At 44.6% G+C, this 25421-nt stretch overlaps 2 protein-coding genes, 1 long non-coding RNA gene and 1 pseudogene across 6 annotated transcripts in view; 2 read left to right on the forward strand and 2 right to left on the reverse strand.

The window, feature by feature from the left end:
- The window catches only part of ARFGEF2 (ARF guanine nucleotide exchange factor 2), a 100657-nt gene extending 96609 nt beyond the window's left edge, over window positions 1–4048 (forward strand). For both annotated transcript variants that reach the window (XR_014315368.1, XM_082744783.1), the window contains exon 39: window positions 381–4048. Coding sequence is in view for 1 of the 2 variants with exons in the window: in XM_082744783.1 (XP_082600909.1) it covers window positions 381–557 (177 nt within the window). In the remaining variant the exon portion in view is untranslated. The remainder of the gene's footprint in view (window positions 1–380) is intronic.
- A 298-nt stretch (window positions 4049–4346) lies between these two features.
- LOC309871626 lies at window positions 4347–12053 on the reverse strand. Its single transcript, XR_014315383.1, has 3 exons — window positions 11964–12053; window positions 8200–8414; window positions 4347–4999 (listed from the first exon to the last, which is right to left on the reverse strand). It is a non-coding gene; the product is annotated as an uncharacterized lncRNA (long non-coding RNA).
- The window catches only part of CSE1L (chromosome segregation 1 like), a 48883-nt gene continuing 35395 nt past the window's right edge, over window positions 11934–25421 (forward strand). Inside the window, exon 1 of one of the 2 annotated variants that reach the window (XM_082744846.1) lies at window positions 11934–12101. The gene's annotated coding sequence lies outside the window, so the exon portion shown is untranslated. Of the gene's footprint in view, window positions 12665–25421 lie in introns of both variants that reach the window. The other variant, XM_082744847.1, reaches the window with a different exon arrangement.
- On the reverse strand, window positions 22064–23970 carry LOC309871623 (ribosome production factor 1-like; annotated as a pseudogene). The gene is made up of 3 exons: window positions 23651–23970; window positions 22759–23156; window positions 22064–22543 (listed from the first exon to the last, which is right to left on the reverse strand). The product of its transcript is annotated as a ribosome production factor 1-like (transcript).

Below are 25421 nucleotides of genomic sequence, written 5' to 3' on the forward strand. Positions count from 1 at the left end.
TCTCTCTCAAAGATCCCCAGTGGAGAAAGGCTGATGTTGAAACCATGCACACAGCAGTTGAACTGCAGGGATTTTGAGTGTGGCTGTGTTGGAAGAGAGGGTCCAGATAGCAAAGCCGTGGTTCAGAAGAAGGAATCTGCTTTGCTGAACCGAACGTTGACTTTGGTAGCAAAGCTGTCCCCAAAGAATTTGTGTTTGGAGTAGACATAACTAAAAGACATTCTAATTTGCAAATTTTTCCCACCAACTTTTTAAATAGCAAGAAAAAAACACCAATATTGCAGGAGATTCCAGGGCGAGATGAATACTTTTGAGAAACTAGTGCCCAAAAAAGGAGCTCCTTGTCTAATTTGATCTTTCTCCTTCTCTCCCACCTCAAGTTTAAAGCACACGCTTCTATGTACTACCCCTACTTGTGTGAAATTATGCAGTTTGACCTGATTCCTGAGCTCCGAGCAGTTCTGCGCAAGTTCTTCCTGCGGATAGGTGTTGTCTATAAGATATGGATTCCAGAAGAGCCATCCCAGGTACCAGGGACACTGTCCCCAGTGTGGTAGCCCTGGTCCCTGCAGGCCACTGCTGCAGCTCTGCAGATCGTTCACGCCACCTCTGCCTGGCACAGCTCATGGAGGGTCAGATCATAGAAATGGAGTCGGCATCTGGGAGCTCAGAATGGCCTGGAGGAGGCTCACCTCGACGCGGGTCCCATCAGTCCCTGGCTGAGACGTGCTGTTCCATTAAAGTGTTGCATACCCAGTTAACACAGTAGGTGGGGAATCTGTTTCATCTCCGCCATTCCATCTTCCTGGCTAGACTGTTAAGCCTGTCGCCGCACATGCACCATTTCCTAGCAGAGTCCCGTGATCGGCTGTACGTGTTCTGTCGGAGGAGGTTGCTCTCCTTGAAAATACTGAACATAGCTGTAGAGGTTCGTGATTATTAGAGAGTATGTTAATAAAATTTCTTGTAACGGCTAAACGCCACCTAAAATATGCTGGATTTTTTGTCGTCGTCTGAGTGTGTTGGAGAATTTTGAATGTTTTTGTCAGTTGTGAGTCAGCTGTAGTTAGATTAGTTTGGAGAAAGTCGGGGAGAAGGGTTGTTTTTGTTTTGTTAATGTCTGAGTGATTTTTAAAGTACTTTATGAAAAGCTATTATTGAAGATTTCACTGAAAGCAGAGTTTAGTAATTAAGTTAGAATTAAGAGCTTGCAAGGTTAAAAAATTTAAAAAGGTAGTGCCTCCTGGCCCTCCATGTTTTAGTAACCTGGGGAGAAAAAGTCTGTAGGAAAAAGTAAAAAATGTAATGAAGACAAGTAGCCTTCCTTGGAAGTAAGTATTTGTGGATGGGTATGAAAATATCCGAAATAGATTGTCCATCTCACACCCTCTGATCTAATATATGAAGTGGTAACAAAAATGAAGTAATTTAACAGAGTTAATTTATATTTGAGTAAACCTTTTATTTTTACCTCAGAATAGTGAGTTTAGCGTCCCTGCTTTTGCACAGTCCCCATTCAGGGGCCTCCAGAGAGGGATGGCGGCTGTGTGGGAGAAGGGCCACCTGCGAAACTCCCCAGCCACATGGCATGAGTCCTTGACCCAGAGTCAGCCTGTGCTGTGGTGGGGCCACCTCGGCTGAACCGTGACCGTGGCGGGAGATGGCCTGTGCCCAGGTGCCAGAACTCGAGCCTCTGAACTGCATTCTTTGAAAGGGTTGGCTTCTGGGGGCCCTTATTGTGTTAACAAAGGTGCAGTAGTCTTAACTGGAGTTAGGACCGAATCCTGATGCAGCAGCTTCTGTAAAAGATTCCGTGAGTGGGGCCTGATGCCTGCAGGCAGTCTGGTCGGAAGCTGGATTTATTTACTCTGGGTGGTTGAGGAAGAGCACATGAACTTGACCCTGCCCCCTCACCCAGGGCTCCCGAGAGCCACGCTCCCGCTCCCCGTGGAAGCAGTGTTACACGGAGTCATAACACACCCAGACTCCGCCTGTGCCCTTCAGTCCTGGAAACTAGGTTGTATTGATGTCAATTCTGGTGCCTTCGAAGTTAGCAAGTTGGGAACCTATCTAAAATCAGATATTTTTTTTCTTCATAGAGAAGGATTTCTGGTGCTTTTGTTTCCTAAGAAACTGAGTTCTTAAATTTGTTTGTGTTTTACAGCCTTGAGGAATGTTTGGTTTGGGCTGGCAGTACTCTTTTTTTTTTTTTTTCTTTCCCCCAAAGTATTTTAATTTCTCTACCAAAGAAAAAAAAGAGCAGGTTTAGGTTTTTATGTTACTTACATACATTGGAGAAGAGGAGCTATATAATTTGGGAGGAAAGGACTGTGGGAGAATTTTACTGTGAATGGAAAACGTCAGCACCTTTGACTTACCTTGTCCTGGAATGCGTTCCGTCCTTGTGCTGCAGCCGAGACTCCCTCCCGGGTACTGTGGTCGGTCACAGCCTCTATACGTCCGTGCTCTCCATCCACATCTGTCCTGATGGCATGCACAGGAACGTGCCACTGTGTCCCCACCTGGAGACTTTTGCTTTCCTTCTGAGGTTCTCACGCGCCGTTGTCTTCAGCGGTGACCCCGCCGCCGGAGTCTTCCTGCCTTCTCTTCATTCTTGCCGCCTCTTGCAGAGCGGGAAGTGTGGGAGCTCATTTTGTTCCATGCCCAAACATTCAGCTTTGAATTTTTTTTTTAACTCTGTCTTTTAAAACATTGGATTTTCTGAATGAGGCATTTGAATCATACCAGCATGGAGCCTTTTAAAAACCGGGATGTCAAACCATTTGGGGTAATTTTTCTTGCCAGTGGCCCGTGAAGTACAGAGGAATTCCTTATCTCTACTAATAAGCCATTCAGCCTAAATTCTACTTTGTGAATAAATCTGTTCTATCTCCTGGTACATGTGGCTTGTGCCACTGAAACACTAGTGAGGAGAGTGTGTGTGACGGCAGCCCGGGGCCAGGACACCATTCACTAGCAAAGTTAGAGAAGAGGAAGCATTTCCAAGGCCTTATTTCTTTGTCAGGATGCTTTAAGTGTTGATTATATGTGCTGGGTCTCTAGAGAAGTTTTTGTTACAACACTGCTACTTTGAGCAATTTTGTTTTTCTGCGCTGTCTTTTAGGGAAATCACCAGCTCCGGCATCTTAACAACAAACGTGGATGGGAAATGTGATTGCTAATACGCATCTTTAGAGTCAAATACACCTTTTTCCTGTTACTCCTCACGTACAACCAAAGAACTACATTATGGAAATTGTATCATAATATCTGGAAACAAACCATTTTCCTCTGACAGGTGACTTTTGTACAAAATGCCAAAAAAAAAAAAAAAAAAAAAAACCACAAAAAAACCCTAGACCTTTTTGTTGTTCTTTTGCGATTACGGCTCTCCATTACATAGTCTTTATAGTTACTGAAGGAACCTGCTAACGGAGGCAAGTAGGACTATCCCATTCAGATGTTTGTTGTTACGATGCAAATGGATATGGGCTGAGACAGAAGCAAGATCCTTACTACTGCATTCTCTGAGTTCTCTTTTAACATTTGTGTTAAAGTAGACGTAGCTTGAACTCATGTGAAATCTTGGAGTTTTGCTATCAGCAGCTTTGCAGTTGGAGAAACAAAGAAACCAAAGCTGAATATTTAAAAGAATGAGTCTATCTGGAAATCCTTGCTCTCAAAAAAAAAAGACACTCATCAAAGGTGTAGTTTTTCTCAGTGTTCTAATTTTTTAAAAATTTTATCTTCATATTTGCATCAAATATTTCTTTATGTGCAAAATGTATGTTTTACCTCCTTAAAATGCCTAAAAGTTAGTTAATAGCTACTTTTGTTTAATCTATACACGATGATTAAGTGCATTTAATATTGGTAATTTAATGAAAAGCATTCCTTGCCCAATGGATGTATACATTTTTGAAAGAATAAGCCGAATTATATAATATGAAATGCTATGTAAAGTTTTCTATGTAAAAATATTATGTATAATACTGTTAAAATCCCATGCTTTAATCAGGTGGTAAATCAATAAAGTTTTAAAAGGAAAGCTGTTTTTAATATAATAATTTATATATATATGTATATATATATATATCTCAACCTGTAGTTTGGGGTACATTTGTTCTTGTGGCAGCTATAAGCTTGTAATTCTCCATTGGTAGTAAAATTTGGCCTCAATAGTTAATGAAAATAATTTCTAATGGAAAAATATTAATTGTGGGATTTAATTACTTTAAGTAAGGTTCATTTCTTCCCCAGTCATGAGAAGATTTTTATTAGTCTCTTGAATTCACTTTAACTCATTAATTAGTTTGACCAGAGGGTGAGTTCCCAAAAGAAGACAAAAATCTCCTCTTGCTGGCATTGAGGGCAGGTTTGCAAAGGAAGACTGACAGGGTAGCCACCTTGGACACTGAGTGGAGGGCAATTCTAAGGTTCACAAAGGGTGCCACTTGGCTTTACTGCCTCTGAATTCAGAATCCATTCTTTCTGAAATACCCTAAAATTGTAAATCACCATTGTACTTATAATACTCCCCCTGCTGAAATGAACTAATAACTTTTCTTCCTTATTAATTTATTAGAGTAGAACGATGACTCTCTGTGTTCTTGCATGTCAGGTCCTTCCAGTAAAGAACAAAAAGAAAAGGTTTCTAAAGAGTCTTTATCTCACCGTAGCAGGTAGTGCCTGGGTTTTATCTAGAGCAGTCATTTTCAACCTGCTGCCATGAGGAATTTTCATTTCTGTCCCCAGGGGGCACTTGGGACACTTGGCAATGTCTGGAGACATTTTGGGTTGTCGCAGCAGGCGGTAGGCGGGTGGGCAGGATGCTGGTAAACAGCCTCCACCAGGAGGATTTACCCAGCCTCAAGTTCTGACTGGTGCTGAGGTTGAAAACCCCTGAACTAATCTGACTCTGAATCTAAAAAGGCTTCTTTGGTGTTACAGGACCCAGGAGTGAGTCTGTGGCAGATACAGTCAGCTTTCTTTGGCCTTCCTGTTTAAAAAAAAAAAAAAAAAAAAAAAGTCACTTTTGCTTACCCATTTTAGAAAGGAGGGCATGCTGAGGTCACTGGTTGAGGAAGGACCAACTCCACATAATTTACTTAAAATGCTATTATGTAAGCCTTTTGCAAAGTAATTTCATAATGATGGTGCAGCAGTACCCTTCCTACCCACAGACTGGAACACATTTTAGACAAAAGTACATTTCCTTTTTCAAAGGACCAGAGTAGTAACCCCGGAATTTTTGCAAAGCCGTGTAACATGCCTGTTGTCCAGTTCAAGAAACCTGCCAAATCTTCCTTGAGTTAGTTATCTGTGTCACATCTTGGGAGTGGCAGCTTAGTAAATGCCACGACATACCCACAGCAGAAGAAGGGTTGAGGACTCCACGAGGATTCTGGCAGAATTGACTTTAATATTTTTAAACATGTCTGTTTCCAGACACAAGCCAGCTTTATCTAGTGCTCAACTGAAGATTGAGCCTTTGCAGATAATTTTTATATAAGGCAGTTTTCATCTTTCCCAGAGACTCCCCATCGTTGCATAAAGCTTCTATAGCTCCTTCACCAACCTAATTTAGATTTGCTTGAAGAATGTATCTTGATTTGTGTTCAAGAAGCACCATGTGTTCTGGTAAACTTCTTAGCTTGAGTGAATTTGAGCTTAAATGATAGCATATTGATTTTCTTGTCCAGAGTGCTATGGGTTTCTGAGAAGCAAGCAAAAACCAAGCACCATTCTATATGAGAGGCCAGTGGGACAGCTCATGAAAGCTGGAATAAATAACTGTGTACAGAAGGATTTGTGCTAACTTTCTGCCCCTTTGGGGGACATCAGCAATAAGCAGGCTATCAACGTCACTTTTTTAAAGAACTAACATTACTAATCGTTTACTGCACTGCAAACACCGTAGTGAGTGCTTTGCATACAGGAAGTCCTGTATGTCCATACAGCAACTGTATGAAATAGATAGCATTAGACCTCCCATTTTTTAAGTGTATTTATTTATTTATTTATTCACTTTCTTAATCTCTACACCCAATATGGGCTCAGACTTAGGACCCCGAGATCAAGTCGCATGCTCCACCAACTGAGCCACCCAGCTGCCCAAGTGTCCGACTCTTGATTTCAGCTCAGGTTGTGATCTCCAGGTCATGAAATTGAGCCCCCGCATCAGGCTCCACGCTCAGCCGTGGAATCAGCTTGGGATTCTCTCTCCCTCTCCCTTTGCCCCTCCTTTTCCTGATACCTCTCTCTAAAATAAATAAATATTTATACATAATATATTTATGTATTATATAATATATATTATAATATATAATTATATGGGTGGCTCAGTCGGTTAAGGGTCTGCCTTTGGCTGAAGTTAGGATCCAACATCCCAGGATAGAATCCCACATCGGCCTCCCTGCTCAGCAGGGAGTCCACTTTTCCCTCTTCCTCTGTCCCTCTCCCTGCTCTCGCTCTCAAATAGATTAATAAAATCTTTTTTAAAAACCAAATCGTTAAAATAAATACATAAATCAAAGTTATATGTCAAAATAGTAAATATTTGAAAACACATTCCATCCTCCTTCCTTGACAAAACCTTTGCAACATCTGGAAATCAAACACTGAATTCTCAAGCTCCTCAGAGTTCCAGGCCAGAACCCAGCAGTATGGGAAGAAATCAGCCCTTGTCCTGCCCCCTTTCTCTTCCCACCCCGAGCCTCAACCTGTACCACAAGGCTCTGAATGTGTGTGTGTGATATGCAGCTCTGTCTGAACCCCCTGCAAACACATCTGTCCCCAAGTCATATAGCCAGTGGAGGGGTGCTCACAGCAGCCGTGTATCTGCTCTCAGGAGTGACCCAGCCAAGAGGTTTCCACAGACCCTGCAAGAGGGTTTGGGGCTTGTCGGTGAGGAATTCCAGGGTCCTGTGCAAACCAGAACAAGGTCTGAAAGGACGTGATAAGGGTTCTGGGTGAGCACGCCCACCCACTCGTTGCATGGACCCCTCACCTGTGGGCAGCTGGAGCGGGACCAGAGCCACACCCTCTAAAGCATAGGGGCCAAGCCAAGGTCCAAAGGCCTGGCCAGGTCTACAGGTGTACCACCTGGGAAAATACAGGACTGGGGACAATGGGAGGATGTCAAAAATCTATTGCCACCCGGTTTCGGGATGGAGATAAGAGCTAATATCATCAAACGGTTGACATTTTTCAGATGCTCTTCCACAGGCCTCATCTTTCCTGGCTCTGTCATCTGCCCAGACCCCTTGAGAAGCAAATTACTATTGCGTACACTCCTGCAGATATCAGAGATCTCAACTCTAAGTAACTTGCCCAGTGTCGTACAGATGTCATGAAGGTTTAACCTAGGTAGTCAAGTCCATGCTTTTTTTTTTAAGATTGTATTTATTTGACAGAGAAAGAGCACAAGCACAAGGAACAGCAGGCAGAGGGAGAGGGAGAACCAGGCTTCCCGATGAGCAGGGAGCCCAATGCAGGCCTCTGTCCCAGGACCCCGGGATCATGACCTGAGCTGAAGGCAGACACACCCAGGTGCCCCCATGCTCTTAACTAGAGTGCTACAACAGATCAAAGAGGGACAGTAAAGGTCCGGTAAAAGATGTGTCAGGATATGTCAATTCTATCTCAACAAAGCAGGGGGGATAAAAAGATATGCCAGGAAATTGTTAACCAAAAGAAAGCAGGTCTAACAATATTGATGTCAGACAAATAGAATTGGAAGAGGAGAGGTCTGAAAGGCCCAAAGAGGAATATTTCACAGCGTCAGATGGTAGGCAGACTTCATCGGGAAGAAATAGCATGAGCCTAATCTACCTGATAGCTTCAAAACGTACAACAAGACAACTGAGTACACTTTAACCATGACAAAGCCAGAATCATGGTGAGAGACCAACATGCCTCTCAGAGAACATCTGATGAAGCAAAATGAAGGAAAAGGACAGAGAGAACATAACAGATCACCTACAGTGCACGTCTTAATTAGCAAAGGACCAAATCCTCTCATGTTTGTACCGAGTGAATTTTTCACCATGTGCACATTGGCAGTCGTAGCAAACCTGGGAGTGTGTGCTCATGACGCGGTGGGGAAGGGTGAGGTGGTAGAGATTCCCAAGGGAGCCTTCAGGTATCACCCATGGAGACTAGAGGAGGAGGACACACCAACCTTTCTGTGACCCTCACCTGCATGGTTCTTCTTCCGGTTGAAAGGGCGAGGGGAGTGGGCACCACTAGACATGTCCACAGACATGTTAATCTTGGCACACTCCAGGGCTTCCTGGCAGAGACAGTAGACCTACACTTGATGCGAGCCAGCTTCCTTTGCAATTAGCATTCAAAGATGGGAAATTCTTAAATCATTACGGTTGTTCTCACCAGGACTGGAGGAAAGTCTTTGTCTAGGAAAGCAGATTAGTCTGATCAATTACTTGTTGTTGCAATGGTAAAAATTTATCTTTTCCCCCAGGGTCCTAATAACATACCTTTCTCAATAGACTTTATTCATATAGGGCATTTCATTCAACATTCAGTAAATACTTATGGAGCAAGTGCTGTGTGCTAGGTGCTGGGGGCACAGCTGTAAATGAGATAAATAAGGTCCTTGTTCTAATAGAGTCCTAATAGTCTAATAGTCTGATAGAGTTAAGCTGATGGCAGGGAGGGGGGAGCAATTAACAAAGACAGTTGCAAAGTGATAAATGCTATGAAGAAACAATGATAGATTGAGGCTAAGGTTGCCAGATAAAATACAGGACACCTGAATCAATGTGAATTTCAGATAAATGATATATGGCCCTTGCAACATTTATACTAAAAAATCATTCATTGCTTTTCTGAGATTCACATTGAACTGGGTGTCCTGTATTTTACTTGCTAAGTCTGGCAAACCTGGGTGCCTGGGTGGCTCAGTTGGTTAAGCGTCTGCCTTCGGCTCAAGTCATGATCCCAAGGTCCTGGGATCCCCCTTTCCCCCTGCTCATGATCTCCCACTCTCTCTCTCTGTCAAATAAATAAATAAAGTCTTAAAAAAAAAATCTGGAACCCCTCATGTCGAGTGATTGGGTGTGGTGAGTGAGCAATCTTCAGACAAGGCCTCTCTGCAGAGATGGCATTTGAGCAGGAATCTGGATGTACAAAGGGAGCCAGTTACTCAGGGGTCTAGAAGAGCATTCCAGGCAGAGCGAAGGGCCAATACAAACTCTCTGAGGTGGGAATAAGCTTGGAGCTTGGAAGAACAGAAAGGAAGGCCAGGCGGCTAGGTTGAGTGAGGGTGGAGAGTGGGCGGGAGGAAGGTGATGAGGTCGGAAAGGTTGGCAGGGGCCAGAACTTGCAGGGTCTGTGGCCTGAAGGGAGAGATGCTGAATAATTTTACAAAAAGTTACACCCAGGGATGCCTGGGTGGCTCAGCCTTAAGTGTCTGCCTTTGGCTCAGGTCATGACCCTGGGGTCCTGGGATTGGGCCCTGCATTGGGCTCCCTGCTCAGTGGGGAGTTTGCTCTCCCACTGATCCCCTTCCTTGCTTGTGCTCGCTCGCTCGCTCTCTGTCATAAATAAATAAATAAATAAATAAATGTTACATCCATGAGCCTTTCAAACAGAGCAATTTTTGCATTTTAATCTCGGGTATTGCTCTTACATGTTCATAGCCAGGGTGCAGTCAAAGATAAAGTTGCACATCATTAAAGAAGTAAAAACAGGGGCGCCTGGGTGGCTCAGTGGGTTAAGCCGCTGCCTTTGGCTCAGGTCATGATCTCAGGGTCCTGGGATTGAATCCCACATCGGGCTCTCTGCTCAGCAGGGAGCCTGCTTCCCTCTCTCTCTCTCTGCCTGCCTCTCTGCCTACTTGTGATCTCTCTCTGTCAAATAAATAAAATCTTTAAAAAAAAAAGAAGTAAAAACAGATTTCATTCAGATACTCACAGTGCGAGAGAGTTGATTCCGACCGTGCAGAAGGGATTGGGTATTTTATTTTTTATTTTTATTTTTTAAAGATTTTATTTATTTATTATTTATTTGACAGACAGAGATCACAAGCAGGCAGAGAGATGGGGGGCGGGGAGCAGGACCCTGAGATCATGACCTGAGCTGAAGGCAGAGGCTTTAACCCACTGCGCCACCCAGGTGCCCCTTATTTTATTAAGATTTTATTTATTTGGAGAGAGAGAATATGTGAGCGGCAAAGGGAGAGAAAATCTCAAGCAGACTTCACTGAGCAGGGAGCCAGATGCAGGACTTGATTCCAGGACCCTGGGATCATGACCTGAGCCGAAGGGTGCCTCTTCAAAGACTGAGCCACCCAGGCATCCCTGATTGGGCATTTAAAGGAGGAGGAGGGAATTGGGGAGAGAGTGAGGGCCAAGGTGAAAATTTGAAGCATTGGTGGGTCAGTAGGTGTAAATGTCACCCAGCCTGCTCTGTCTGCTAGCTAGCAATTATCAAGGTTAGGCTCCCAACACAGAGAAACAGGCTTTACCTTTCTGATGACTGTATTTCAAAGGAATGGCTTTCAGGTCATTGAGAAAGATAAGCCTGAATTGAAGGAGATATATCTACATCTCAAAGGGACAGAAGGAGGATTCACAATTCTAATCCTTTTTAGTAAATGCTCTAAGAAAGGAAGTTTGGGGCGTATACTCTGGTGTAGACTAGAACAAACAGTAAATTCTCCTGGAGACATTGAGCTTTCTCAAGTAGTTGTGTGTGTGTGTGTGTATAAACGCGTGTTGTGGTGCGGGTGGGGGCCACTGAGGTCATCCTAGGATCAGGGCCTTATACTGCTAGAAGCCATGTTCAGGTTTGGTCATCTCTTACTGCAGAGGTTGGGACAGAATCATGATGTGCTGAGTGTGCTGCAGTTCTCAGTGCCTGTATAATTCTGTGTTCTTAGCATATTCGTTCCCTCCACTGATAACCAGATACACGCCTTTCAGTCCCCCGGTAGCAAGCTAGCAGTTGCAAGGGATGGGCTCCGGAACAGCTGGTCCTGGGCCTGCTTGTGGCTGAAAGTGAGGGCTGAGATTTCCCTAAGTCCTCATTGCTTCCTGTCATTGTCACCCTTTATGGATCATAAGATCCTACAGGCTCTACCTCTAGAGTATATCCTGAAGCTGTCCACTTGTCTCCCTATGCACAGCTACTCACTGGAATCCCGTGGCATCATGGCTCCACCTCTCTCTCCAGGCTCCCTGCTTCAGGCTCTTCGCCCCCACCCCCATACACTCCATCCCACACAGCAACTGGTGGGCCTTTTAAAGCGTAGGTTTGGATGCCTTGAGAGTGAGACCTAATCTAAACAGGGCTTAAGAGGCCTACATCTTCTGGCCCCTGCTGGCCTCTCTAACTTCATCTCCGGCCTCTCGGCACTTCATTAAGCCCAGGCCAGCTCACTCCTGCCTGAGAGCGAGCGCAGGCTGTTGACAACCCCTCCTCCTGGAATGCTCTCCAGGAGGATCTTGACACAGCTGTCTCCTTGTTGAAATTCAGGTCAAGTGTCACTTGTTCAGAGGTCTTCTCTGACCAACCAATGACCTTCCAAGTCACTGCCTGTCATATCAACGTTTTAAATTTTCTCGTAGCGTATCAAGAGCTGAAATTATCAAGATCTGCCTCTTCCTCTAAAGGCGGCGCTCTGCGAGGGGCAGAAAGTTCTCCTCGGTCTGAGAGGTTATGGACGTGACTTTGAGGAATTCGTTCAGCAGTTAAAGAAGACCTACTTCGTGCCTCCCTGCAGCCCTACATCAGACTAGGTCGCACTCCGGCGGCCACTCGCTGAACCAGCGTCGGTTCTCAGAAAATGGGGATTGTGATGCCCCAACCCCGCGGTCTGAGCCAAAGGGCATTGTCGCTTGTGACGTCAGCTCAAACACAGAGCCGGTCGCGATTGGCCATTCGAGCCTGGGTGGGGCCTGAGCGCCCCCGGCCCCGCCCCCCGCCTCTGCCCCGCTCACGCATGCGCCCGGGCCGCAGCCTCGCCGCCGCGCCATTTTGCCGGGGTTTGAATGTGAGGCGGAGCGGCAGCAGGGGTGGGTAGTGCCGGCTACAGTCCGCGGCTGAGATTCCCTTCTCCGTTCCCGTATCCCCAAGAGGTGAGACCCGGGGCGTGCACGGCCTAGCAGGGTGGCCTCTCGGGACCCCGCTGAGGGAGGGATGCCGCGCTCCTGACACTTCCGAGCGCTGAGAAGCAAAGACCGCGCCTCTGGGCGAGAGCGGAATGCGGGCCGTGCTTCGGGCGGTGCCCTCGGGCGAGGTCTTTGCCTGCGCGGACGGGCCTCGCCTAACCTCGCGGCGTCGCAGGGCTCGGGCCCAAGCGGGGCGGCCCCGGGGCCTGTGAGGGGCGAGGGCCCCCGAGGCGCGGCCTAACGCGAGCCGCCCGAGCACCCGCCCCTTCCCCCGCCAGCGCCGCGCGGATTGGCCGCACCGCCGCCGGGCCGCTCGGGAAGGCCGCCTCTCATTGGTCGCGCCCGCGCGTCCGTCCTCGTCGCTCCCGGCCACCCGCAACGTGAGCGGGATTCCGCGGCGAGGCCTGTCCGGCCGGGCTGCGGGGCGGAAGCCAGCCGCCGCCCAGACGGTCTCTTCCCGGGTCCCCGGGACTCACGTTCTGATCAGAAGGGGAGGCCTTTAATCTCCCTGTGCCTCAGTCTCCCTGACTGTAAGTGGGCGTCGTGATCTCACTTTGCTGGGTTGTTTGAGGGTCGCATTCTAATCCGTGCACCTGCCGAGGGATGTAGGGTCCCGCTCTCCGGAGGAGACGCGAGAGTGTGGTAGTTCGGGGGCATGAGCTTTGGAATTAACAAGGCCTGGGTTGGTTCCAGAGTTGGCCTCCCTGGGAGTGCGGGGTAGGGCTAGTCGCTTCATCCCTCGGAGTCTCCCCATTTCCTTATCCGCAAAGTGGGGTTGAAAACCATCTGCTTCGCAAAGTGGCCGTGAGTTACTACCGTGCTTTGCAGAGCCCCACCCGAAGCGGCCCGAATGACCACCCAAAGCCACTGCTGACTTTCTGTTTTAAGTGTTCCAAGCTCGTGCCCACCGTAGAGCGTTTGGGCGTGCCTTTCGTTTGCTCGGAAATCGTTAATATCAGAGCTTTGCAAGGCTGGGTCCCTGTCCTTTAAGTCTCGTGCCCCCTTATACCTTCTTTGGCCAAGTTCTCTGAGGACTTCTTTCAACTTTAGACGTAATGGCATTTATCTTTAAGTAGAATTACTTAGCGTTGTTCATTGTCTTTCTCAGCTGCTGGGTTGTGAACTTCAAGAGCAAGGACCTTGCCTGTCCTGTTCAAGGCTAAATTCTGGTGATGAGTGCTTACCACGTGCTAGATGCACAAGTGTTGTTAGTCCTTGGAGGCAGAGAAGGGGCACTTTTTACTCTTGGATCCCACCTGTGTACTTTTCTCTTCCCCTAAGCCCCTCCCCATAGTTGGATTTTTTTTTTTACCTCTGTGTGTGTCTCCACTATCCGCACAGTTCCTGGGATGCTTGATTCACCTTATCTCCCTCCAAGACACTTCGACTTCTTTCTACCAGTGCAAGGGAGTTTTCTCTTCCCATTTGGTTACTTTGATTTCTGCTACTTGGAGGCTGGGACGGAAGGTTTCCTCTACAGGTTCGGATGTGTTTGAGAGCAGTACTCTAGCTTTGGAATTAGTTTGTTTCTTCATTCATCTAGTAACTACAGATCATCCCACTCTGGGAGTCTTGATATGTGTGTGCTAGATAGTTTTCATTCATTGGATCTCTTTCCCTTTCCCCAGATGTAAGGACTCAGGAATGGTTCTCTAATGTGGAGGAAATATCTAAGGAAAAAGCACAGATCTTGGATCAGCTTATGTCACAGATGTCTGTGAGATGGCCTTGGAAAGCAAAGTTTTTGTTCCAAAAGTCTTCATCCGTAACTGAGAGCCTGTGGGAAGAGGCTAGACATAGGTCCAGCCATTCATTCAACAAGAAGAACTTGGAATTTAGATAAGTCTGTCATCACTGATTTCTTGTGGTACATGTGTTTTCTTTTTTAACTGAATTGGTAGGGATTTCCAAAGATCTGTGGAAAAAGTAGCGTATCTCATATAAAGGCAAAATAATGGATTTTCCATGTCAAGTGTGAATGTTTATTTTAAAATCGGTAACACGGGGTGTCTGGGTGCTGCAGATGGTTGAGCATCTGCCTTTGGCTCGGATCCTGATCTCCCGGTCCTGGGATTGAGCCCCACATCGAGCTCCCAGCTCAGCGGGAAGTCAGCTTCTGCCTCTCTCTCTGCCTTTACCCCCTGCTTGTGTGTGTGCTCTGTCTCTCTCTCTCTCTAATGAATAAATAAATCTTTTCTAAAAAATCAATAACACTTTCTACATTTACATATTGCTAATATTTTCAAGAGTCATAGTACTTTCACCTGTGGCCGAATTAGATCGCTTAATTAGACATCGATCTTGCAAATATATTGTGAATACCTGTGGAATATTCTCTAAAGTTACCTGATTTTTCACGCTTTCCCAAATGTGGGTTAAGCTTATGATTTTTTCTTTTCTTTTTTTTTTTTAAGTTTTATTTATTTGACAGAGACACAGTGAGAAAGGGAACACAAGCTGGGAGAGTGGGAGAGGGAGAAGCAGGCTTCCTTCCCACTGAGCAGGGAGCCCTATGCGGGGCTTGATCCCTGAACCCTGGGATCATGACCTGAGCCGAAGGCAGAAGGCAGATGCCTAACGATTGAGCCACCCAGGTGCCCCACAGTTTCTTTTTAAAGATTTATATTTATTTATTAGGAAGCACTACACGCACAAGTGGAGGGAGGGCAGAGAGATGGGGGGGTGGGGGGAGCAGATTCCCCACTGAGCAGGGAGACTTACGCAGGGCTGGATCCCAGGACCCTTGAAATCATGACCTGAGGCAAAGGCAGATGCTTAACTGACTGGTCCACCCAGGCGCCCCTACCATTTGTTTTTTTAGACATTATCACTAGGGAGATACAAAAAAAGGCTTGTTTTTTTTTTTTTTTTTTTAAGATTTTATTATTTATTTGACAGAGAGAGAGAGAGATCACAAGTAGGCAGAGAGGCAGGCAGAGAGAGAGGAAGGGAAGCAGGCCCCCTGCTGAGCAGAGAGCCTGATGTGGGACTCGGGACTGGATCCCAGGACCCTGAGATCATGACCTGAGCCGAAGGCAGCGGCTTAACCCGCTGGGCCACCCAGGTGCCCCTGGTGGAATGTTTTTGATGGAAAAAATTAAGGGAGTGCAGCTTTTGAAAATAGTACAAGAAATACGTGGTAGTTACCTATCACTATTGTAAAGCACTAGGGAGACTGAAGTGAACAAAACACAAAGCCTATACAATAAAGCAAAGTGGTATGCCTTACAAAATTTGAAAGTTTGGAACTTGGGAAAATAGAGTAAGGGAATGGAGAATAACTGGGATGGGTCCTCGTTTAGCTAGGATGGTCCAGGAAGGCATCTCTGGAAAGAGATGATCTTGGAAAGAGACCTGAATGAAGTGGGCAGTGAGCCATGCAGCTCTCCATAGTGAGAGCTATTCAGGCAGGTGGAAGAGTAAGTGGAAAGCCCTGAGACAAGAGTACAAGCACTGGCATATGTGAACAGTAATATAAGGTGAATTTCAGATTCACTTCTTTCTTGAAAAACTTTGGAATGAACTGATGTTCCTTATGGTGGGTACGTTGTCATTTTTTTATCTTGCAGATAAAAGAGTTCCCATGTTAAGTTGGGGCTCCTCATAAGTGACTCTTGAAGAATAGTCTGTAATACACACTGAGAACTCCTGTTTTACTTAGATGAACCACATATCGACTCATCCTTTAGTTCATTCAACAAATGCTTACTGAGTATCTTCTGTGTGCCAGGCATGACAGAGACAAGACATACAAAGTCCCTGCATTAAGGAGCTTACAATAAGGATGACAAGTATATCAAAGATATTTCAGATGATGGTTACTGCTGTTAATAGTGTAATTGGGGGGGGGGGTACCTGGGTGGCTCAGTGGGTTAGGCCTCTGCCTTCAGCTCAGGTCCTGATCCCAGGATCCTGGGATCAAGCCCTGCATTGGGCTGTCTTCTCAGTGGGGAGCCTGCTTCTCCCCCTCTCTCTGCCTGCCTCTCTGCCTACTTGTGATCTCTCTTTGTCAAATAAATAAATAAAAATCTTAGAAAAAAAAAAATTTTTTTTTAAATAGTTTAATGGGAACAAGATAGATGGTAATGGTAGAAGGCCTTTTTGAGTTGACAGTGGGCTGACAGTTGAATGATACCCAAATTAGAGGGAAGAGCATTATTACAGCTTGGAGAACAGTCTTGGCTGGTTCATGCAACAGAGGGAAGGCTTTTATGGCTTGAACTTAGAGCCAAAAAGGAGCCTAAAGAAGCTAAATGAGGTTGAGAGGTGTCAGATTGCATGGGATTCTGCCATAGTAGAGTGTGGGTTTTTTTTTTTTTTTTAAAGATTTATTTATTTTAAAGAAAGAAAGAGTGCATGTGCTAGAAAGAGTTCACACGTGGAGGGAGGGGCAGAGGGAGAAAAATCTCAAGCAACTCAAGCAAACTCCCCTCTGTGGAGCCCGACTTGGGGCTCGAGCTTATGACCCGTGAAATCATGACCTGAGCTACAATTATAAGTCGGTGACTTAACCAACTGAGCCACCCAGGTGCCCCAAGAGTTTGGATAATTTTTTTAAAGATTTTATTTATTTATTTGACACAGACATAGCAAGAGAGGGAACACATCAGGGGGAGAGGGAGAAGCAGGCTTCCCGCTGAGAAGGGAGCCCATGTGGGGCTCTATCCCCTGACCTTTGGATCATGACCTGAGCTGAAGGCAGATGCTTAATGACTGAGCCACCCAGGCTCCCTAGATTAATTTTAATATAGATAATTATGAGGAACATAAGAGATTTTGTTAAGATATGTATAGTGCTTTAAGAACATAATGAAGAAAGTTAGCTGGGTGCCTGGATGGCTCAGTGGGTTGAGCAGTTGGGTCTTGATTTCTGCTTGACATAATCTCAGGGGCCTGGTATTGGGCCCTGTGTGGGGATCTGAGCTCAGTGAGGAAACTGCTTAAGGATTCTTTCTGTTCCTCTCTCTGCTCTATCCCCTGCTCTCAAGCGTGTGTGCTCTCTTTCTCTCCCTAAAGTAAATAAATCTTTAAAAGAAAGAAAAGAAAGTTAGTGAAATGCAGTATTACTGAGGAGTGTATTAAACGCAACAGGATGGGGGTTCCATCATGGCTATCGGTTAAGTGTCGGGACTCTTGATCTTCGCTCAGGTCTTGATCTCAGGGTCGTGAAATCTTGCTCCTGCTTTGGCTCCATCTTGGGCATGCAGCCTACTTAAAAAAATAAAGGATATATTTTTTAAAACTTAGCAGAATAGATCCAGTTAATCTCTGTAATCCTCCCAACACATATACACAGATTCTAGCACATTGCCTCGCATAAATTTCAAAAGACAGAACAAATTTGTGTGGCAAAGAAAGACAGGGTTTTGTTTTGGGGGGTTTTTTGTTTGTTTTCTCACACACTGATATAAATGATTTTGTTTGGCAATAGCGAACTTTCATGATTTCATAATAAACATTTCAGCACAAAAAAAGAATGGGAAATGAATTAATTAAATCACTTTCCAAAGTTGTTTTTGTTTTGTTTTGTTCTTTAATATTTATTTGGGAGAGAGTGAGCAAGAGAGAGCACAGGAGCAGGGACAGAGGGAGAAGGAGAAGCAGACTCCCCTGCCGAGCCGGGACGCCCATGCAGGGCTCCATCACAGGACCTTGGCTGGGATCATGACTCAAACCAAAGGCAAATGCTTAACCCACTGAGCCACCCAGGCACCTCTTTCCAAAGTTTTATATAATAAAGTAGTTCTGTGGCCAAGTAATTGGGGGAACTCTGGATTAAACAACATTAAACTGATAACTTATTTTTTTTTTAAGATTTTATTTATTTATTTGTGAGAGAGAGAGCGAGCACAGGCAGACAGAGTGGAAGGCAGAGTCAGAGGGAGCAGCAGGCTCCCTGCGGAGCAAGGAGCCCGATATGGGACTCGATCCCAAGACGCTGGGATCATGACCTGAGCCGAAGGCAGCTGCTTAACCAACTGAGCCACCCAGGTGCCCCAAACTGATAACTTATTATTTGAGTTCCTGAAACCTTTAAAGTGAATCTCCAAAAGAGGGGGAATATAATGTGTAGCATTTTCTGAACTTTTTCTTTTTAATATTTTATATTTAAGGGGCATCCGGCTGACTTAGAGGAGCACGTGACTCTTTGATCTCAGGGTTGTGAGTTTGAGCGCCATGTTGGGTGTGGAAATTACTTAAAAATAAAATATTAAAAATCTTGAAAAAAAATCTTGAAATTTAAAAAAATTTTTTTTGTTTTTAAGAAATCTCTACATCCAGCATGTGGCTTGAACTCAAAACCACAAGATCAAGAGTCACATGCTTTACTGACTGAGCCAGCCAGGTGCCCCTGCATTTTCCAAAGTTTTTTGTTTTTTTTAAAGATTTTATTTATTTATTTGATAGAGAGAGGGAACACAAGCAAGGGGAGCGGGAGCGGGAGAGGGAGAAGCAGGCCTCCCGCTGAGCAGGATGCTGGGATCATGACCTGAGCCAGAGGCAGCTGCTTAATGACTGAGCTACCCAGGTGCCCTATTTTCCAAAGTTTTGATCTAAAACTCAGAAAGCGTGGGTGGGGGGTGGTGGCGCCTGGGTGCCTCTCTGCCTACTTGTGATCTCTGTCTGTCAAATAAATAAATAAAATCTTTAAAAAAAACAAACAAACTCAGAAAGGGTAGCCTCTCCATGAAGTATGTGTATGGTTGAGTGGTACTTGATATTCATGCCATAGAGTGGTTTGCACTGGGTCAAAGGAAATGAATACATAGATGGAGGAATCTACTGAATAAGAATATTGGCTTCCCGCAGTGCCTGGGTGGCTCAGTGGGTTAAGCCTCTGCCTTCGGCTAGGGTCATGATCCCAGGGTCCTGGGATTGAGCCCTGCATCAGGCTGTCTGCTCAGCGGGGAGCCTGCTTCCCCTGCTCTCTCTCTCTCTGCCAACTTGTGATCTCTGTCTGCCAAATAAATAAATAAAATCTTAAAAAAAAAAAAGAATATTGGCTTCCCTTATGATAGAAACGTTTTTCAGTTAAAGGAAAAGATAAGGAGAATACGGATAGTTTCAATCAAATCATTCTCCTCAGAAGTTTGTAGTTTCTGGCTGTGGAGGGATATGCTGTACAAGCACAGCATTAGCTATGGCCCTTACCTATAGCATTAGCCGACCGCCCCTCCAGTCAAGATGACCTTTCTAACCTCAGTGTTTCCACTCTAGTTCAGTCCCCTGTCATTATTATTTCCCCCGGAGAGATAGTTTTAGTTAATAGGAAGAGTGTAGAATCAGAATGATTTGAATCTGATTTTTATAACTATGTGTGATTTGGGGCAAGTTAGTTAATCTGAGTCTCCTTGTATGTAAAATGGTTATCATATGAAATAATATAAACTGTACAAACCATCTGCCATTGTGCTCTTCCCCCAATTTATATTTTTTAATTTTTTTTTTTAAGATTTTATTTGTTTACTTGACAGACAGAGATCATAAGTAGGCAGAGAGAGAGGGAGAAACAGGCTTCCCTGAGCAGAGAGTGATGCAGGGCTCAATCCCAGGACCCATGGGATCATGACCTGAGCCGAAGGCAGAGGCTTTTAGCCCACTGAGCCACCCAGGCACTCCTAAATTTTTTTTTATTAACGTATATAATGTATTATTCGCCCCACAGGTACAGGTCTGTGAATCATGAGGCTTAATTTCACAGCACTCGCCATAGGACATACCCTCCCTGATGTCCATAACCCCACCACCCTCCACCCCGCCCCCCACTGCAACTCTCAGTTTGTTTTGTGAGATTAAGAGTCTCTTATGGTTTCTGTCCCTCCTGATCCCATCTTGCCTTCCCCCAATTAAAAAAAAAAAAGTGTCCTAACATATCTTCACTTGTTCTTCTCAGCTCCATTCTGGAAATCATTGCCAGCCCAACGTTCATATATACTCCACTTTCTTTTTTCCTTATTTTCTTTTTCTTTTTTTTTTTTTAAATATGTTATTTATTTGTTTGACAGAGAGAGCTCACAGCAGGCAGAGAGAGGTGGGGGAAGCAGGCTCCCGGCTGAGCAGAGAGCCCTGATGCAGGGCTCCATCCCAGGACCCAGGATCATGACCTGAGCCAAAGGCAGAGGCTTTAACCCACTGAGCCACCCAGGCGCCCCTCAAATACTCCATTTTCATTAAGTTTTCACTCATTTCAAAAATCCTTGCCTTGCTGTTGTACATTAAGTCATGAAACTCTACAGCAAACTATTGAGGAACGTATATGATTTGATCTCAGCCTCCAGTTCCTCTGTTCTCAGGAGCTATGTGTTCTTCCTGTTTCTTTGCTCACTCTAGTTCTTGTATGAGATGGGTCTTCATTCTACTTTACCTTTCCAGTTCTATGTATCCTTCAAATTTAGCTAAAGACAGCCTCTTAGAAATCTTGGCCCACATGCAAATGTAGGCCAAGTGACTCTCTTAATAACTTCCTAGCAGTTAAGTTACTGTTTGTGATTCATTTGGCACCTCTACTCTAGAGAACAAACATGTGTCAGGGTTTCTTTTTGGATGCACATACTGTGGATTATGCAACTTTCCTGTGGGGTGCGGGGTAGCACTGTGCAATCAAACACATTAATATTTCTTTTTTTTTTTTAAAGATTTTTTAAAAAATGTATTTATTAGAGAAAGAGTGTGTGAGAGAGAGCATATGAAGAGGGGAAGGGGGAGAGTCAGAGGGAGAAGCAGACTCCCTGCCGCTGGAGCAGGGAGCCCGGTGCTGGGTTTAGTGCCAGGATTCCAGGATCATGACGTGAGCCGAAGGCAGTGTCTGAACCGAGCCACCCAGGCACCCCGATATTAATATTTCTTTTTTTTTTTTTTTAAGATTTTTATTTATTTATTTGACAGAGAGAAATCACAAGTAGATGGAGAGGCAGGCAGAGAGAGAGGAAGGGAAGCAGGCTCTCCGCTGAGCAGAGAGCCCGATGGCGGGACTCGATCCCAGGACTCTGAGATCATGACCTGAGCTGAAGGCAGCGGCTTAACCCACTGAGCCACCCAGGCGCCCCCGATATTAATATTTCTTAAGTAAAAAAAGTTTATATACTAAGTTAAATACTTTATTTATAGCCTCAGGCACTTTGGCCAGGTTTTGCTGCAAAACGAGTTTGTCAAACTTTAAAACAACAACAACAAGGGACACCGGGTGGCTCAGTTGACTCTTGATCTCAGCTCAGGGTTGTGAGTTCAAGCCCAGCATTGGGCTTCATGCTGAGCTTGGGACCTCCTTAAAAAAACAACAACACAGTAACTTTCAGTTTTAGACTTTTGGATTTCAAAACTGCAAAAAAGGGATTATAGTCTGTAGCTGACATCGAAGTTGTGTTTTGTCTTCCAGCTAATATGTAAAGAAGTTCCTTTGAGAGCCTGAATTTAATTAACCTTTGACAGATTCATTTTATTTAATTATTTATTTTAAAGATTTTATTTATTTGACAGAGAGATAACATAAGCAGGCAGAGTGGCAGGGAGAGGGAGAAGCAGGCTTCCCACTGAGCAGGGAGCCTGATGTGGGGCTCCATTCCAAGGCCCTGGGAATCATGACCTGAGTCGAAGGCAGCTGCTTAACTGAGTGAGCCGCTCAGGCACCCCAACAGAGTCATTTTAAAAATACAATAAAAGGGGCGTCTTGGTGGCTTAAGCATCTGCTTTCAGCTCAGGTCATAATCCCAGGGTTCTGGGATAGAGCCTTGCATCTGGCTCCCTGCTGAGCAGGGAGTCTGCTTCTCCTTCTGCCTCTGGGTTGTGTTTGCTCTCTCATTCTCTCTCTCAAATAAATAAAATCTTAAAAAAAATAGAATTTTATTAACTTTTTTTAATTCACCAAAATGACTTTTATTTGAATTTGCTACATAAACAGCGAATGGTAATTCATGGCTCTTGATTTTTGTCCACACATAAAAAGGTTTATGAAACCAGTAAATGATATTTTGAAAAGGGTCTTCTGTCATAAATCCAGGATAGGCCTGTTTAGCACAATTCAGTACTGTTCCTTCAGTACTTTATATATGTAATTTTCTTCTACTTGTATCCATCCCAGAGTTTATGGACCCATTCATAGTCTCCATATTTAGAATCAAAGGTTCCTTTCTGAAGAGATCTTAATTTTATGGTAAAACGTGGTCCAAGTTCTTGAATTCCCCCTTTCTTTTCACTCTTGAATATATACCTATGAAGTCTGAAGAAGATACAGTCCCGTTGATTGTGGAATGTGGCAACTTCCCTCCTTATAAACTGCAGATTATGGGGAAAGAGAAATGCAAACATACATCCAACAGAATGACCCAGCCTCATTGTAAAGTTATTCAAAATTATTTCAGGTATGTGTCCTATAGGGTCCTTGCCTCTTCTTTTAATTTCTTTCCTTCTTTCTCTCTCTCTCTCTCTTTTTTTTTATTTGACACACAGAGAGACAGTGACAGAGGGAACACAAGCAGGGAGAGTGGCAGAGGGAGAAGCAGGCCTCCTGCTGAGGAGGGAGCTGGATGTGGGGCTCCATCCCAGGACTCTAGGATCATGACCTGAGCTGAAGGCAGACGCCTAACAACTGGGCCACCCAGGCGCCCCCTTCTCTTAATTTCTTTACGCAAACAAACACTGCTCATTTTAAAATGAGCAGTTGGGCCATTTGGCAAGTGATTTAGAATTAATCCATTTGGTGTTTTACAATCTTCATTAATAACGATCAGATTTGTGAAGTCTCTTGAAATGCACTGTGGAATAATTTTTTTTCAGAGCCAGTCCTCTTCTGTAATAAACATGTGAGTTTGGTAAAACTGGAGAGCTGTTCACAGAGTTGTACTGTTCTCCCATGAGGTCTGTCTGATGATGCGATGAGAATCTTGGGAGAAGTTTGTCTGTTGAAATAAGAAGCAGATTTATCTGTAGCTTCATCCTAAGCAACCTCTTCATCATTAGGGTCTACTACAGTTTCATTGTACGCTCTCTGGTTGTCAGTGGTCTTTGGTATAGGCTTTGTGGAGCCTTATTACCGTTAGTTAGTTTCTTTCTTTCTTTCTTTCTTTCTTTCTTTCTTTCTTTTTTTCTTTCTTTCTTTCTTTCTTGGTATAGGCTTTGTGGAGCCTTATTACCAAGAGCTTCTCTCTTTCTTTCTTTCTTTTTTTTTTTTTTAAGATTTTATTTATTTATTTGACAGAGAGAGATCACAGCAGGCAGAGAGGCAGGCAGAGAGAGGGGAAGGGAAGGAAGCAGGCCCCTGCCGAGCAGAGAGCCTAATGCGGGACTCGATCCCAGGACCCTGAGATCATGACCCGAGCTGAAGGCAGCGGCTTAACCCACTGAGCCACCCAGGCGCCCCCCCCTTTTTTTTAAAGATTTCTTTATTTGACAGAAACATTGAGAGAGGGAACACAAGTAGGGGGAATGGGAGAGGGAGAAGCAGGCTCTTTGTAGAGCAGAGAGCCTGATGTGGGGCTGGATCCAGGACTCTGGGATCATGACCTGAGCTGAAGGCAGACACTTAATGACTGAGCCACAGGCACCCCTTTCTCTCTTAAGTTTTTTCTTAATTGCCAACTTTTTCTTACATTGCTGCTGTCTCCACCTTGTGAACATTGAATGTAGCCGTTGTTTGTTCTTAATTTCTGAAATGCTGAAGCCTGGGGGGAAGGCGGCCACTTTTGGGGGTTGAACCCCGCTTTCTGTCACTCCATCCTCAGCAACTGTAGCCTCCTGAGGTTCCAATGGTCGCTTTCCGTTTCAGGTCTGTCTTTCCTCCACTGCTGCTCTTATCCCTGGGGGCCTTCGCCATGGTGTTTGCTTCCTTAATAACTTTCTCATTGCAGGGGCGCCTGGGTGGCTCAGTGGATTAAGCCGCTGCCTTCGGCTCAGGTCATGATCTCAGTGTCCTGGGATCGAGCCCCGCATCGGGCTCTTTGCTCAGTGGGAGCCTGCTTCTCTCTCTCTCTTTGCCTGACTCTCCGCCTACTTGTGATCTCTCTCTGTCAAAAAAAAAAAAAAAAAAAAAATCTTTAAAAAAATAACTTTCTCATTGCAAATGTCACATATATAGTAGTTGTAAGATATTAGGAGAATCTAGTAGAATATGAAAAGAGCAAAAATGTCCAGTGTTCATCACATCAACTTTACTGCTGTTTACATTTTGGAGTTTAGTTTTAGTTTTTCCATGTATTGGGGTATATATAAATTTAAGAATCTATTTACTTATTTAAAGATTTTATTTATTTATTTGACAGACAGAGGTCACAAGTAGGCAGAGAGGCAGGCAGAGAGAGAGGAAGGGAAGCAGGCTCCCTGCTGAGCGGAGAGCCCAGTGTAGGGGCTCAATCCCAGGACCCTGGGATCATCACCTGAGCTGAAGGCGGAGGCTTTAACCCACTGAGCCACCCAGGCACCACTAAGAATTTATTTTTAAGTAAACTCTGTACCCACTGTGGGACTCGAATTTAAAACTCCCAAGATCAAGAGTGGCATACTCTACCAACTGAACCTGCCAGGTGCCCTTAAATTTTTTTCACATAATTTGAATTGTGGTGTATTTGACCTTTTCCCACTTAGTTTTATTACATTTTACAAAAATTATTACATACTTAATCTTTTTCTTGTCATAGAAACCCTAAATTAAGTTTGGTGCATGGATGCCCTGAGAAGACTACATTTCCCTGGGTTCCCTGGGAGCCAGTGCAGTTTTAGGGGCACCTGGGTGGCTCAGTAGGTTAAGCCTCCCTCCGACTCCTGATTTCAGTTCAGGTTATGATCTCAGGGTCATAAGATCAAGCCCTATTTGGGCTTGTGCTGGGTGTGGTGCATGCTTAAGATTCTCTCTCTCCTATCTCCCACTCTCCACCTCTCTTCCCCCCACCCCCCCAAAAAAGAAGTACAGGTTTAAAAAGTAGCTTTATATAACTTACTGTGAATTCATCTTAGTGTACTTTTTGGTGACTGTCATTAATTTTACACAGTTGTGCATCTATCACCATACTCACATTACGGTTTTAGAACATTTTTATTGCCCCAGAAAGTTCTGTTGTTTTGCATTTAATTTTATCTACTCACCAAGAACTCAGAGATCACGACGTCCTATTTTATAGCGTTCTCAAGTTTTTTTTTGTTTATGGGAAATGGTGTGTGCCCACACTCTTGTAATTTGTAATTTGCTATTTCTTCTGTGTGTTTCTTAGCTTTATGATATCACTTAAGTGTATATAAGCCATATATATAGCTTATAATTTGTAATATATGTAAATTTTTTTAAGATGTAAATTTTTT

Source organism: Mustela nivalis (assembly GCF_964662115.1).
Source record: "Mustela nivalis genome assembly, chromosome: 8".
Classification (NCBI taxonomy): domain Eukaryota; kingdom Metazoa; phylum Chordata; class Mammalia; order Carnivora; family Mustelidae; genus Mustela; species Mustela nivalis.